This window comes from Ailuropoda melanoleuca, chromosome X, assembly GCF_002007445.2.
Source record: "Ailuropoda melanoleuca isolate Jingjing chromosome X, ASM200744v2, whole genome shotgun sequence".
NCBI classification, from domain to species: Eukaryota; Metazoa; Chordata; class Mammalia; order Carnivora; family Ursidae; genus Ailuropoda; species Ailuropoda melanoleuca.
Window position 1 is genome coordinate 50,378,430 of NC_048238.1, and position 16,428 is coordinate 50,394,857.

General features: G+C 48.6%; 1 protein-coding gene across 2 annotated transcripts in view; it reads left to right on the plus strand.

Moving 5' to 3' along the window:
* The window catches only part of STARD8 (StAR related lipid transfer domain containing 8), a 76,872-nt gene that overhangs the window by 22,279 nt on the left and 38,165 nt on the right, over positions 1–16,428 (plus strand). Inside the window, exon 1 of one of the 2 annotated variants that reach the window (XM_019793568.2) lies at positions 14,682–14,851. The exons of the other annotated variant lie outside the window; for it this stretch is intronic. Coding sequence (XP_019649127.1) covers positions 14,734–14,851 — 118 coding nt within the window. The 5' untranslated portion in view covers positions 14,682–14,733. Of the gene's footprint in view, positions 1–14,681; positions 14,852–16,428 lie in introns of those variants that run through there. 2 annotated transcript variants of the gene reach the window in all.

Consider the following 16,428-nt stretch of genomic DNA (forward strand, 5'->3'; position numbering starts at 1 on the left):
CATTTATTTAAGTTGCTGTTGGGTATCACTTCCAAGGCTGAGGAGGACAGAAGACTAAAATACTGAGACAAAGAAAATCAATAATAATAATTCAATTAACTTTCTTTCTTTTGACAATGACAGAATCATTTTTGTAACTAATTCTTGACAGATTTGGCTGTTTAATATTTGTTATTTCATGAACAATATTTGCAGGATATAACTTATCTAGCATTTGACAAATAGTTTATCCAGGAACTTGGAATAGTATAAAGATCTACTTAGTTAGGGGGTATCTGTATTGATTATCATTTGAGACAGGAAATCTTTTAATCATGATCTACAATGAATTCAGCCAACGCAAAAGTACTGGGCTGTGAGTTGAAAATTCAACTGGGAAAATCTAGTCCCAGGTCTGATATTAACTCCTTCTGTGACTATGACTTAGTTGTTTCCTTTCTCCGGTCCTCAATTTTCTTGTCTGAAAAATAAAAAGGTTGAAATAGAAGGTCCCAAAATACTCTTTACTCTGATTCTGTGTCATCCTTGACCCTTCACCCCTGCCGGAGTCAGAATGAAAGGAGGGAGAGGTGGAGATAGGGTCAGTGGAAAGGGCAATTTCAAGTTGTTCTTTGGGATTGGAGAAGGATTTCCAGGCCTGTGGAGGAGTGTATCAGCTTCCTTTGGGGTCGAAAGGGGCTGGGAAGCCCAGGTTCCCAATGCCTATTTTCAGGAATGCAAAACGGAAAATCAGGCCCAGGCTTACAGATGCAGGTGAGGCAAATGTCCTGAGGCACAGCCTCGTGGGACATTTTTATAGCCTGGACCAATCCAGAATATCAGAGCAAGGGCTGGATGGCATGGGATAACTACCCAGGGGCTAGGAAGGGAATGAGAATTGCAGGAGGAATGACAGGTCTAGAAAAGACCTGGGAAGTGTTATTGGACACTTCTACCAGAACATCTGATAAATCCTTCAAACTCAACACTAAAAATCATTATTCTTCATCATTCTTCTGGAAAGCTTCTCCTTCTACAGGACTCTCTTTCTTGGTTAATGCACCATCATCCACCCAAACAAGAATCATGGGAATCATCTGGACTCCTCCGTCTCTCTCATTTGCTGTCATCCAGTTGCCAAATCATGGCTAAGAAACTGCTTTGTAATGTTTCCAACTTCTGCCTCTTCTTTTCCACCTGCACTAGGATAGCCTTCCATTTCAGCCCTTAGCAGCTCTGCCAGGGATAGTTGCTATGGCTTCTTAACTGGTCTCCCTGCCATGCTTTCCCTTCCAGTCCATTTCCCATACTGCTGCCAGAGTTCACTCGCTAAGAGAACAATTTGGTCATGCTCAAGAACTTTTGATCGTTCCTTCCCTTTGGTCAAAGCCCAAATTCTTTGCATTGGCGTTCAAGATCTTTCACAACTTAAACAACCTATCTTTCTTTCATCTCACACAACATCCTCACATTTCTGAGCTCCATGGGACAACTCCCTATTTCCTATACATACAATGAACTCTCATATTGGGCTCTTCACTGGGAGTGTCTTTACCAACACACACCCTTCACAAACACTTGGCCTGTTAGGCCATCCTCTAGACTCCCTATCAGTTCCACATCTCTGTTATGACACATCATATTGCTCCTCATTTCCTCCTTTCTTTCCTGTATCTCCCACAGACCATAAGTGTATGAGAGCTATATCTGACTGACTCTTGTAGTCCCAGAACTAAGCACAGGGCCTCACATAAACAATGAATCTGGCAAGGACTGTCTTTTATTTTTGATGGCATAGCAAAAGTACTGCTGGTAATCAGGCTAGGGACTTCTTCCTCTCAGCAGACTTTCTTCTCTACCATTTCAGCTGTGCACTAGCTATTATAAATCGACACTCAGACCCCACTGTCTCCAGATGACAAATTATCATGTAGTTCCAGATAATGGTGCTGATCCATGTAAAACACATTTCTACCAAACCCTGGAAACTTTGAGGTTGCCTTACATCTCAAGGCAGGAAGGGCACTTAAGGACCTTATTAACCAGTGGTTTTCAAACCAAATACTGAGGAACTCTAGAGTTCCTGAAGATTCACTGGGGTAAGTGAAAGGAGGACAGAGTTGAGGGTGCTTCATTCAACCAAATCTATTTTACCTTTTGGGGATTTCATGAAGATTTCATTTGGAGACTGGGGTTGACCCCATAAAAGTAGATGCTGGAGACCACTGCTCTAGTCCAGTGCTAAACTGCTAACAGCCTTCCTTTTATACCATTCCTGCTATGTATCCACCTGGGCTTGGACCAAACCCTCCAGGTATGATCAAGTATCCCTTCTCATTCTGTACTCAGTTGAAAGTTCTTATTTATAGAGAACCAGACTCTGCCTTACAACTTTCACCCAGATGTCCCATTTTCACCCCTTGGAGTCTCATGGAAGTTGTTCCTTCTTCCCTATGACCTATCTACTGGCATTTAGAATTTCTCAAAGTCTTAGATGGAAGTGACTTTGTAGTTCATACAGTCCAATGCCTTCATTGTAGTTGGGGAGCTCAAAGCCCAGAGAAGGCAGGGGATCTACACAACAGACAACTCATCAGTGGTAAATCTGAGACAAGAAGCCAAGTTCCCACTCATCTATAACATTCTCCCCTGAATCTGTCTTTCCCCAGAGTAAATAGCTCCAACCCCTAAAATGATTTCTTACAATCCTGATGACTATTCCCTAAACTTACTCCTGATTGACAGTAACCAATGGCTGAAGATCAGGAGCTCAGCTGGTGAAAGCGCTATAGCACCCAGGTTTTCATTGGCCTGGGGTAAGGGCAAAGGCAAAGGAAAGCAAACTGGCATCAAAAACAGAGCTATTTCCTCACCACAGCCTGGATGCTATTCTCCTCCTCCACCTCTTTCCATAGGACTAAATTCCATTCAAACAGTGCTCCTCCCATGGCAGGGCAGCCAAGGGGCAGCTTTCAGAGCCCCCTTCTGACCTGTTTGCTAGAGGGTCCCTGCTGTGTGACCTTCTACATCCCAAACCCAGAAACAGGAAGAGCTGGTTTGGTTTACGTTTTGAGAAGAAAAATGAAAACATAGGAAGTGGGGCTCCTGAGAACAGAGGCTTCCAACTCTGTGTCCATGTACCCCTGGAACAGGATATTTCAGAGAATACATTCCACAAGAGAAGGGAACGGCCTCCTTATTAAAAACAAAACACAAAGTCCTTCCAGGTTTGGAAAGAGAAAAAGGCCAAAAGGAGACTCTTAAGGAGGGGAGGGGCAGCTGTTTCAGAATCTCCAACCCTTCTCCCTTATCCACCACTTGGAGCTGTCGTACTTTGATCTTACTGCTGTTATCACCACATCTGGCCCCCAGAGATCCCCTGCTCCCTTTAACCTATGGCCCAGAAGAAGGTCCAAGCCTCTTTTCTTGTTTATCTGAGTCTCATCAAAGTAGGCTGTCACTCAGAACCTTCCTTTAAAACCAAGGAAGAGCAGACATAAATTAATTACAGAACCCACAAACAGCAGAACAGCATTCAGGCTTTACAAAGTAAATGCCTCTTGTCTTAAAGCCAGCAAAAGGAGGGAAGCACTTTGCCAGTCCCCCCCAAATCTCTTGGGATAACTACTTCATCACCCCACATGAGCTGTTGTAGTGTTGCCTGGCTTTCTCCTCTCTCAGCTCTCTGTCGCTGGGAGGTGGGCTCCATCTTGTTTTCCAACCACAATCACCAAAAGAGACAATGCAAGAGGTCTTTTAGAAAAAAACCTTCCACCCTTCCTCCATGCTCCTCTGATTTGTTTCTTAAATTCCACACATGAGTGAAATCATCTGATAATTGTCTTTCTCTGATTGACTTATTTCGCTTAGCATGAGACCCTGTAGTTCCATCCACGTCGTCGCAAACGGCAAGATTTCAGTTTTTGATGGCTGAGTAATATTCCATTGTATATATTAAAACAAGATGAGACCAGGGAAGGAGACAAACCATAAGAGACTCTTAACCATAGGAAACAAACAGAGGGTTGCTGGAGGGGAGGGGGGCGGGGGATGGACTAAGTGGGGTATGGGCATGTGATGTAATGAGCACTGGGTGTTATATAAGACCGATGAATCACTGACTTCTACCTCTGAAACTAATAATACGTTACATGTTAATTAATTGAATGTAAAAAAATAAAACTAAAAAAAAAGAAGAAGGAAAAGGAAAAAAATCTTCCAGAACCCTTTAGGTCCTTTCCAGTTCTGGGTTTTGCATTGAGGAACATGATTAATTCACAAGTAGTTGGTAACAGTGTGGATCATCTGGGTGCCAAAGGAACATGGCCGCACAGAGAAACAGTTCTGGTCCCCTCTGGAGCTTCTACAGCCACACACGACCACATATCACCTGCATGTATGTATGCGCACACACACACACAGCATCTTTACCAAAAATCTTAAGTCTTGCAGAGTAACAGCTCCTTCAAAACACAAAAATGTACTACTGTCTCTTGCTTCCCAAAGGACTATGTGTCCCCTTGGGCCAGGGGTAAGCAGAGCCTCTTCCTAGAAGATGCTTCCAAGAGCATCTGCTTGGAATGGCTCATTCTCCTTAAAAGATCTGGGCAGGGGGAGCATTATTTTTATATCAAAACAAGCGCAGATATATGCTATGGAATAGCATGCAAAATTCCCAGGAATTTGAGAGATAAAAGTGGAGACTTCAAAGACGTTTCACGCCTGCGGCTGAATACCTGGGCTTCTCCAGCTCCTTGGGGCTGTGTGGGTAATGAGTTCATTCTGTCCAACCATTTGGTACTTTGATGCAAAGGTCTGAGAAGCACTCACTGAAATGGTGGGCTTCCTGAGGGTAGAACCTTCGTCTCACTGCTGTCTGTATCTTCATGCCCAATACAGAGCAAGCCATAGACAGGGGGTGCTCCAGAACCGTTTGCTTCGTCTTTCCATCCACCCATTGGCCCATTTGTCCTAGTCAAGGAACAAGCAGCAAAGGTAGCCTTAAAGTGGTGCAAAGAATCCAGTTTCTTGAGAATACAGACAGCTCTGGGTTGAATTCTGACTCCGTCACTTATTAGCTGTGTGATTACCTCTCTGAGCCTCAGTTTTAAAATGAGGATCGAAATACGCATCTGGTTTGTTGTGGGAGCTAAGTGTGGTAGTGGGTATAAGAGTGCTCTATAAGCTCCCAGGCAATATGCAAATCACAGTTTTTAGGATTTTCAAATGACCACCATGACTAGCCCAGGCAGTAGGGTGAGGGAAAGGAGAGATGTTTTCTGTAGCCCAGAAGTCTGATTTGAGATTTCTGAGAAGGCAGGAGCTGAAGCCTCAGGAATGAGCCCCTGGGCCTCTGGGATGGGGAGGGCCGATGTTGAATCAGGGTTCTCGAGCCCCACCCCCACTTCAGGGAAGCAGTGAGCAGGCCAGAGGGCAACTTCTTCCCATGGAGTGATGAAAAGATCAGATGTGCCTGATACACCTCAGGTCTCCAAAGGTCAGATGCACCTGCTTTCTCATGTCTGCCAATGAGCTCCTAGGTGGCCCAGCTCACAGCCAGGGTCATTGGTCAGTAGGGACTAAAGTATAACCAAGCATGATGATTTGACTGCTAACAAACTCTGTGACCTTGGGCAAGTATCTTCTCCTACCGGGCCGGGACTTCATCACTAAAATGAGGAGATTGGAGAAGGTGGGGCTCTAAGGCCCTTGATCTCCTACACACTATGGTTATGTGACCCTTAACTGAAAAGGTGTTTGACCTTGATTTTCCAAAAAAAAGTGATCAATCTGATCACCTGATAGCTTGATACTGGACCCCAGCCAAAAACCCCCAAAAAACAAAAACCACAAAAAAACAAGTGAAAAGCGGTGTCGGGAGACCTTGCTGGAGCCCCCTTCTGTTTCTAAGTCCGCTCGTCCTTCTGCCTGTGTCTGGCTGGACTGGCAATCTGGGATCACAGTCCAGGTGAGGGGTGAGTAGATGAAGCAGGTGTTTCCCAAGCCCTGGGCTCTGACCCAGGTACCTCACAATATAAAATGAGGAAAGGGAAGAAAACAGGAAATCCTGTCCCTTATATGCACCTAATTGTTCAGGAAGAATTCCTTCTAGGCTGGCGCGTTGTCTCAGAAGTCAGCAACAGCTGCTGAGCTGGAAAATTGACTGCTGCCGTCTCTGGGATTCTGGGACTCCCCACCCCCATCTCAGCCGGTGGAGACCTTTACCATTCTTCAAAGCTCTTTTCAAATACTGTTGCCTCCGCCTTCAAATCCCCGGCATACTGTGTGTCTGCCTTCTAGCATGGATCATATTCCGCCTCACATTGGAGCGGTCTCCTTTCACATGTGGATTAGAAATAAAATACGTTCTCCAAGGAAAACTTTCAACCTGTATATAATGGAGACCCAAAGTCCTATAAGCCCTCATTCCCACTTTCTGTAACTAACCACTGTTTGGAAGTTTCCTTGCAGCTTCCCAGAAAACTCCTAGTGTCAAAGCTATTGAGAAGGCCAGAGCGGGATGCTTTGGACAGAGTGCTGGCTCTGGAGACTAAACACTTGGGTTTGTGCCTCAGGTCTCCATTTGCTGGTCAGAGCAGCTTGGGTGAATTCGGTCTCCTCTTTGATTCTTGGTCCTCTGCTCTGTAAAATGGGATAACAGTTCCTCTTCCGCTATCTCACAGGACTGTTGTAAAGACCAAATGAGACAAAAGCAATAAAAGCATTTTTGGAAACTGTAAGGGGAGCTCTAATTCTCTCCATGCTTGTGTCTGCAACTTGAATGTAAGCACCTTGAGAACAGAACCCTTGGTCCCTCTGGGGCCAAATTTCCATTGCCCTTAGCCCAGATGACTTGTCTAGAACAGGCAGGTGGTGAATGATAGGAGATATGGAACTGAATCCCAGAGGGTGTGCTATACCTAGAGGGGTTGATGCTTTGTTCCTGTCCTGCTTCTGGGCATGTAGTTCTTGACCTTCCTTTGGAGACAAACTCAGCCGAGAGGACCATTATTTTCTTAAGTTACTTGACTTTCAAAATGACGCTCGACTTTGAAAATCCTGCAACTGCTATTTCCAGCCTCTACCTCCCTCAGCAACCAGTTCCTCAGATTCTGGCCCAGCTAATGCTTTTGGAGTTTCGTGTGTGTGTGTGTGTGTGTGTGTGTGTGTGTGTGTGTGTGTGTAGATATAGATACAAATATAGGTGAGAGAGAGAGAGATTACTAGGAAGATTCAATTTTTTAAATGGACCAGCTATAAATGGCTGGAAACGAGAGCTGGAAATTTCCTCAGGTATCATTTAATACAATCACTACTAACCTGTAACAGCTGGGGAAACTGAGACCCAGAAAAGGGAAGCGATTTTCCCAGGAAGCCAGTGGCTCTGACAGCCAAGTTACGAAGGGAAAAGGCAAGCCTCCGGGCTGAACGCATTCAAGTTAAGGGAAATGGCCTGGAGAGAGTGCGTGGGCCCCAAAAAGAGATGAATGTGGGCGGAGAAGGGGCATTAGTCAGGAGAAGCAGTTGGGACCATCTGCAAAATGCCCCTGGAAAGTGGAAATATAAGAAACATGAGGGCTGTAGTTTAGCACATTATTAGGAGTCTTGCTGAGCAAGGAGAGGGAGGAGAGAGGAAGAGAAAAATAGAGGGGGCCAGAAAGGGGGAAAAAAAAGAGAAGGAAGGCGAAACCAGGCAGATGCAGAATATTTGGAGTAGTAAGGTCAGTAAGGGCTGAACGTAGCAAGTCGGTAGTGTTTTGTTGCATGCAGGACACCTAGCTACCTTCTAAGTTCCCACCAACTCGGCTGCCCGCTTTCTTTTAGATCTGAACATGCAAGCCAGTCCTTATTTTCTTAGCAGATGCAGCAGTTTTCTACTGTACTGTTGGCAAAAGTGGCCCCAGACTGTAGGTTTTGCCTCAGATTTGGCACGTGAGGGCACCATGCATACAGCCTGGACTGGTCATCAGAGTGGGAATGCACTCACTCTGCAGCCACGATCCGATTTTAGGCATAGAGTCACACTGGGAGGTGAACTCAGCCCGTTTTCCAGATGAGGGGTAATATCATTCGCCAAAGAAAATAATAAGCAAAAGAACCATACGGATAGCTACATATGTATTGAGAACCCATAGTTCACGCTGCTGAACAACGAGGGTCCCAGAGCCCAACCACCTGTATTCAAATGCCCGTGGCACCTCTCATTAGCGGCATGATCTTGGACAAGTTGCATAACGTTTGTGTGCCTCAGTGGCCTTATCTGTAAAGTGAGGATAATAATAATGCCTTCTTGAAAAGATTTGTGAGGATCAGGTGAATTGACCCAGGTACAGCCTTGGCACAATTCCTGGCACTGAGTGTTCCACAACCGGTGGCTACCATTGACATCATCATTATGTGCTGGCCATCATTATGGCATTATATGCTCTAAATGTTGTACTTATATCGTGGTGTATAATGATCACTCGGAAGGTAACTGAGGCCCAAGTGCACGAGGAACATATCGAGTGCATTGGCCTTTAAATTTTCCTTAGACGCAGACTCTTGTCCCTGGCCCAGACTGAATTTTATGTAGAACTCTGGTATATAGAACAGATAAAAAGCAGCATGGCTCTGACTGAAGCAAAGTGGGGGGGGGGGTTCCTAGAGCCTCCTGGCTCAGCTTTCCTGTGTTTTCCACTCCCCCAACATCCCCAAGGAAGGCCCTGAGGGTCTTCTATGGTCACTGTGAGACACAATCTGCAAGCCTGCTGATGTAGTCCACCGCACCTTTTTCTGTTCAGATGAAGGTATCATGAGCCCTGAAAGGGCGAGTCATGTGCCCAAGGTCGCACAGCTAGTTGAAAGCAGAGAGGGGCACAGGTGGCACTACTAGGCATGGAGGGCAATACCTTAGTCAAGGAGAAAAGCCTCCTTGGTTAAGCTAGAACACAGACCATGCTAGGCTTGGGCAGAGAACAGCTAGGAAAGGAAGGTGAGCAGGCGGGAAGAGGAGGCTGAGCCGGAGGCCCTGCCCCTGAGTCCTGGGTATGAGCAGACCCTGTGAATCCTTGTATCCTACTGCAGCCGCCCTAGACTTCAAGACAATAAGACTGTGCCCTACCGTTATGGGGCCTCTCACTGCAGGGTATTTGCGGTTCTCTTTTGACAAGGGATGCAGTCCCCTGTTCCTGAGGTCTCCAGTCTGTGGGATGCATCTGACCTGGGGATAAATTCTGCCATTCTGACTGGACTCTTGGCCTTAGCCGTGCGTTTTTATAAGGCTCCTTCAGCTCTGGGGTCCTGGGAAGGCAGCGTGGCTTCCAACGCACTGTTGTCTGTTGTCGGGAACATACGGGGAAGCGGCCCGATGCTCCGCCCCTTTTACAGCTGTGCGGGTGGGCGCCCCTATCTGTTCAAGGTATGCTGCTCTTTAATCTAAGAACCTGTGTGTTGCCGACTTCTATTTCCAGACTTCATTATGGGTTACCTGAGGACACCACATGGAGGAGAAATTTTATAGAAGTTCCTCCCAGAGAACCTTGGCACTTCTCTGGAATCCCTTCTTCTGACCTAATCACTTGAGTGACTCAGGCCCCTTGAGAGCTCTAGACGACTGATTCTTCCAGAGGCAAATACTGGAGGGCAAAGCCTGGGTGCAGGGCCCTGAGTTGCTTGCCCCTCCCTGGGTAGGCCTCAAGATCTTCATCTGGACCACGAAGGAGTGGAGCAGATGAGCTCTGAGGGCCCACCAGCTCCAGGCTGGTCTTCTGTGGAAGCCCCCCCACCACTTGCACTTGGGTGCTCTCTCACGTGCTGTTCTAGAATCCCAGGGGAACATACCAGAGCATGGATGCAAATAAAGCCTGCCCCTTCCATGGTTTGCTGGCCCCTTGGACCAGTCACAAGACGGTGGGGTTGCAGGAGGCAGATTACGATCCCTAACTTGCAAACTACTCCTCTGATGAAAAGCAGCTTTTGCATGAGAGACTATGGACTCCAGGAAACAAACTGAGGGCTTCAGAGGGGAGGGGGATGGGGGAATGAGATAGGCTGGTGATGGGTAGTAAGGAGGGCACATATTGCATGGTGCACTGGGTGTTATATGCAGCTAATGAATCATGGAACTTTACATCAAAAACCGGGGATGCACTGTATGGTGACTAACATAATATAATAAAAAATATTATTATTAAAAGAAAAGAAAAGCAGCTTTTGCTTATGGCAAGGCCAGTTGCTCAAATGGACAGAGCCCTGAACCCCCGAACCATAGTGCAAGATATGCATTACTGTGGGGTTGGTGGTGCACCCCACCAGATGATGGGAAGAGGAGGAGGGGCTTCTGCAAGTTCTGATCAGCTTAAAGGTGTAGGTACTAAGGCTGGGGAGGGGGGTGCGGGGTGGCTGGGGGTGGACCCAGATAAAGGCAGAGAAAATCAATGAAGGGTCGAACTCTGCAGCCTACGTGATTCCAGGGCAGGAAGAAAGACATGAAGCAGGGTGAAGGGCTAAGGGCCACCCTGTCACTGATAAAGGCTTCTCACGGACACTTTCAGCTTTGATCCACATAACAATTGAGGGAGGTAGGTGTTACTGTATTCATTTAACAAGTGAGGAAACTGAGGCCCAGAGAGGTGATATAACACGTCAGCAAGTAAGTGCTAAAGCTAGCGTTCAGGGGTGCCTGGGTGGCTCAGTTGGTTAAGCAGCTGCCTTTGGCTCAGGTCATGATCCCAGGGTCCTGGGATCGAGCCCCACGGGGCTCCCTGCTCAGCGCGGAGTCTGCTTCTCCCTCTCCCTCCCCCACTCCCCTCTCGTGTATGCTTTCTCTCTCTCTCTCTCTCTCTCTCTCTCAAATAAGTAAATCTTAAAAAAAAAAAAAGAAAGAAAGCTGGTGTTCAAATGCAAGGGTGCTTTGAGAGTTGCAGTGCAGTGTTCAGGGATCCCTTTCTCTGGAGCTGATAAAATCCATACATGGATACACTGTTGCTTCCCAGCCAGTAACCCTGCTAAGACTTGGCTGCAAGGGCCTAGGAATTATCCTTCCTGTTCTAAAAAGGCCCAGAAAAGGCAAATGATTGTACCAGAGTCATACTCAGGCAGGGCGAGAGAGGGCAGAAGCTGAGGCTCGGGTCCCTCACCTATCTGCCTTCACCTGAAAAGCTGCAGAACGCTGCTAGAAGTAGCTCTCCCACTGCCATTTTCTCCACATCTGGTCATTTTCCACTTGCAAAGGCTCTCAGATCCATTATCTCACAAGTTGATGGGGAGCCATTTCTGAAGCTGGATCTTGGCTGCAGAGAGTGGCAGGGAATTCCTGTGTGAAATGCTAGTGCTCTGTCTACGAGCCCAGTTGGTGCTAGGTCAGTGCTAGGTCCAAGAGACTGCCACAGGCCAGAGCGCTGTCAGTTGCCACACACGAATGGAGGACAAGCCCTTTGCATAGCCCGGACCCAGGCTCAGCATCACTTGGGAAAGGGTGGATCGGTGGGGGAGCCACTACGCATCTGCCCTCAGGGAGCTGCTCATCTAATGGAAGTAAGCCCTGCTTCTGACGAGAATCAACTCGATCATCCTGGAGGGAAGTGGTGGAGATGGGTGGGCAAGAGAGGCTCTGTTGTGGCCCGAGAGGCAGTATGTAGAGTGGTTACAAGCCAAGGTTTAAAGCCTCGTCGTCATTTACAAACTGTGTGACCTGGGGCTAATTACTTTACCTCTCTGTGCGGCAGTTTTCCCACTAGAAAATAAGGGCAACGATAATCATTTTACCTCCTCATAGAATCATCACAATGATTAAATCACATGTGGAAAGTGCTTAGAATGTTGGCTCCTATAAGCACTTCAGTAATTTAGCTCTTCTCAGTGACTCCGGGCCCGCTGCATGCCAGATGTGTGGTGCCCCTGAGGTGAAAGGCAGTGGCCTGGAGCTCACAAGTGCACAGGACCAATGTAGCCTGTCTTCCTGAAGCGTCTGGTTTCCTCAAAGGCTTAAAGGAGAAAAGCCCCCGTTTTTGTAAGAGTGGGGACTTCAAAGACATCCTCTGCATGGAGCCACAGCTTCCATGTTATGTTATGTCTTCAGCTCCCCCAGGGTTTCTACGCATTCTTCCCCCTCAGCCATTAGGGGCATCGGGTACAAAAGTTCCAGCCACACAGATGCGTGTCAGCTCACGGAACTTTAACGAGGGATCATTCTCTGGGGCAAGGATGATCACCATCATGGTACGGGTGAAAACTGAGGTTCAGTTTCAAAATCTGCCATTGTCACTTACTGGCTGTGTGAACTTAGCGAGTCACGTTACCTTTGTCATCCCTCAGTTTCTCCGTCTGTGCAAAGAGAGTGATGGTGATGATGATGACAGTCATAGCAGTAAGCTACTTGAGAGGGCTGTGGTAAAAATTAAACAGACGAATATCCAAGAAGCACCTGGAACAAGGCTGGGCGCGTAGTTAGTGCTCAGTGCACAATAGCTTGTACTAAATCTGTCCTCGCATTCCCTCCCACAGCAACACTAGCAGGTAGGTGCCATCCTGTCTGTTTTATGAAGGAGGAAATTGAAGCTGGAAGGGGTTAGATCACATGTCCCCCTCCTCTCTGCTACCAGAGGGCATTCCTGCCATGGGGAGGCGGTGGGAATAAATGAGCTCTGAGGTCCTTTCCAGTTGCAAGATTCTGTGATTCAAGGTAAACTTTGGAGCTCCTTTCACACCACTGTTCTGGCTGGGGCTGAAGCAGCAGAATTCAGGAAATGGGAGGGACTAGCCAGGGAGGGACATGCCTTAGCAGGGTAGGAAATGAGTGCTGCCGCCCTTCCTTCGAGGCCCCTGCTCTGAGAGGCTGTGTCCTGCACTCCCACCCTACCGGAGAGCAAAAGGGAAACTCCTGTGCCTGGAGGAAGCTGACTGGGGCCTCCTTTTCCTCAGAGAGGAACTTGCCCCTGGGGCAGAGGCAGTGCAGGGGCTGCGAGAAACTCAGAAGTCAAAGGCTTGGCAATACCAAGCTGGGCACTGACAGGGGCCTCCCCGTGGCTGCTTCTCTTGGCTAAGCTCGTCCAGAGTGGGGATTGCTGATAGGCCAGAGGGTTCTGGGGGAGAGGAATGAGCTCCTCACTGACTTATGATCATATGGGGGAAAAAATTCCATCAGGTAGCACGGCCTAGTAGAAGGAGGAGTAGAAAGGAGATCTGTCTTGACTGTGAAACAGACTCACTGTGGGACTTTGGGCAAGTTCTCTTCCCCGTGGGAAGAATACGTTCATTCAGTACTTTGTGAACACCTACTGTGTGCCAATACTGTCCTGGGGCAAAGGGTGACCAGCATGGAGATGGACATGTTAATTTCTCATTCCTTTCCAGCTCTGACATCTATGAAAGTGAGTGCAAATATCATGCAAATAAGCACATACCAGTTCACAAACTCCTCTTCCTTTTCCTAGCCTGGCCCTCCCCAATGGCGCTGCTTGGCCCTAGCTGAGCGGCACAAGGTATGGAGATGGTAAAAGGAGGGGCTGCAAACTTCACCTGTGTATCCCTTTATCATTATTCTGATTGAGTCGTGGGATTATTATCCCCATGTTGCAGACAAGGAAATGGAGGCTCAGAGAGGGAAAACTGCGCAGGCTTTGCCCAGTTAGTGCAGAGCCATTATTAGAATCTTGCCTCCTTACTGGCCACCACCAGCAGTGGAGTGGAAATAACCAGGTCTGAGGGCTGGCAACTTTCTGCCTTTTCTCCATTGTAAACAAAGGTGGATAGAACTCCCCACCATCCCCAAATCAGGGCATGCATGCAAGTTTGTTTGCCGTTCATGGAGGTGAGGGGTAAGAGAAAGAATTTAGGGTCCTGGTCCAGGCTTTCTTCGCAGCAGATCCTCGGTGCTGATATCTTGGAGAATAAAAGTTAATCTTTCTTTATGGAGACTGCACTCTGTTCCAGGCACCATGCTCAGCTGCTTTAGGGCCTCCCAACAGCACTGCAACAGAGATAATTGTCCCACTGAGGCGACGACCAAGTCATTTGTGTTCTTGGGCCTCATTTTTGCTTCTCGAATGTAAGAGAGTCTATAAGAAAGGAACGCTTCTGCTCCTAAGGTCCAGGATATTCTTGGTGCTAGAAGGATTTCAAGGTGTCCTTGTTGGAACCCAGGGTCCTGTTGCTCTGGTCAGCCAGACAGAAAATGGAGCTGGGCAGGTGGTAAGAAGCAGGGCGTGGAGGCGGCTGAGGAGTGAGCGAGTGAGTCAGTCCACCAAGTAGGCTGGAGCCACCATTCCCCTCTCCATCTGGCTGTTGCACAAGGTCTTCTGCCATGTAACATGGTTGGTGAGATTTGGGGGAGACGGGACGTGCAGGGGCTAACCTGGTGATGAGATTTGGGGGAGACGGGAGGTGGAGGGGCTGACCCTTACTAAGCTGCACTGGCATAGGACAGCAAAAAGGAGTGGGATCAGTGGTGAGACACCCCTCAATTAAGAGGCCGGTATGGAAAAGGCCAGAGAGTCACCCCAACCCAGTACAAGAGGCCCAATGGCGAGGGGCGAGGCAGAGTAGCCAAGCTAAAGAAATGACTTGAGCCCAGTGTAGGATAGAGAAGGGGGGCTTCCTGCTCAAGGTGGGGGCGTGGAACTTTCTAGTTGCCGCTGAGGGGGCGGGGCAACCCGGGCCGTCATTCCCTCAGCCCCTCCCTCCCTCCCTGGGCGCCGTCTCCTCCATAGGCTCAGTCCGGGGGTGCGAGCACCCGAGGCGCCAGCGCTCCGCTTGGGAGTCGCCGCCGGACTCATGGCTGAAGCAGCAGGCTGGGGGCTAGCCTTGCGGCTCCCGAAGCCCCGGACGTGGGTGCCGTGGAAACCGCAGGGTGTGAAGGGCGCTCGGTGGGACCCGCCGCGCTGGAAGCCAGGTGAACAGAGCTGGGCGGACGCCTGCGGGAGGTCAGGGCTAGGCTGGCACGTCGCAGGGAGCCCCGGCGCTGCCAGTCTGGCGAGGCAGAACTTGAGTCCCCCTCGCCTCCGCGTCTTTGGTTTCAGTCCCGCTTTTATCTAATAGTCTTACGTCCATTTGTCTGAATCCCAGCCTCGGCTGGCACTCTGCTTTTTTCAGACCTTCCATCCCGGCACTCCTGCGTCCTTCTCATTCTTAGGCAGCTCTTGCTTTCTCAAGGTGTCCCCATCCTCTCATCCCAGTTGTCCGTCTGGCTTCCTCCCTACCCGCCTCTCTCCCTCTGCCTCCATCCTCCACTCAAAAAAGAGCAACATTTTGGTTGCTAACACATGGTAGGCATGTAATAAACAGTATGTCCCTTATCCCCTAGTCTTCTAGCACTTTTTTGTCTCTGCCTCTGGCATCACACTTCCACTCTCCTGTCTGTCTTCCTGTCCCGCTATATGTCTGACCCTCTGCTCATATTTTTACTTCATCCCACTGTCTATCCTTCTATCCCTCTTTTTGTCTCCGTATCCTTGGGTCTTCCTACCTAGCCAGTAGCTCCACATATCCCCTAACACTCTATGGGACCCTTACTGCTTCACTCTGTCCCCTACTTGCATGACATGGCCCAGCCACCCAGGCAGCACCATTTTTTAGTCACCTTGAATTGCCTAAACTCCATCCCAACGCCTGTTTCCACTCCATCGGGTGGCCCAGACTACCTGGCACTTCGTCTTTTTAAAAATTGAAAAAAAAGTATATATTTCTCTGAGCATTTAAAAAAATGTCCAGGCTCGGCTGCTTCCTTTTCCCCAGTAAGTTCTCCCTTGCTCCTGCCCAAATGGCAGGGAGGAAATAGCAAACTGGGTTGGGTTTCTCAACATAGGTTTGTCATGGGACATGAACATACTTAAAGAACAGGGCCCACAGAAATCCTCAGAGCAGACTGTCTGATTGTACATATGTGGACCCTGAGGCCCAGAGAGGGCAAGACTCTCAGCCAGGTCACACAGCTCCTCAATGGTAAAAGGAAGGTAGACGCCAGAATTCCAGTGTCCTGGCCCCTGATTCAGGAGCCTTTATGGGGGGTGGGGCCCAGGAGCCACTTTCCTGGTGCTTCCTGGGGTCTGTTGATCCAGACATATCAAGTGTCCAACCTGGGGTCCTTGCTGTCCCCTCTCTCCCTGTCCTCTGGGACCTGATCTGGCTGCCCACCTGCTTGGGTTGGGTTTTCTCTATCTGGGGGCTGCTGTTGCCTCTTCCACTGGCATGGGAGCTCCATAAGACAGAGACCCTGGCTGTTGGGCCTTCCTGCCTTGTTCTCTGCTCCAGCCTCCCCCACCAGTGCCTGGGTGCCCATGTTGACTGATAGGTTGATATATATGTATAGGGAAACCCCGGCTCTGGCTGAAGATCAGCTCAGAATTTTTATTTAGTGAGAATGTGTGTGTGTGTGTGTGTGTGTGTGTGTGTGTGTGTGTGTGTAGGGGTGTGGAGAGGGTAGCTATGCTTAGAGAAGGGCACACTGAGAGGGGCTTCAAGAGCCCAGAC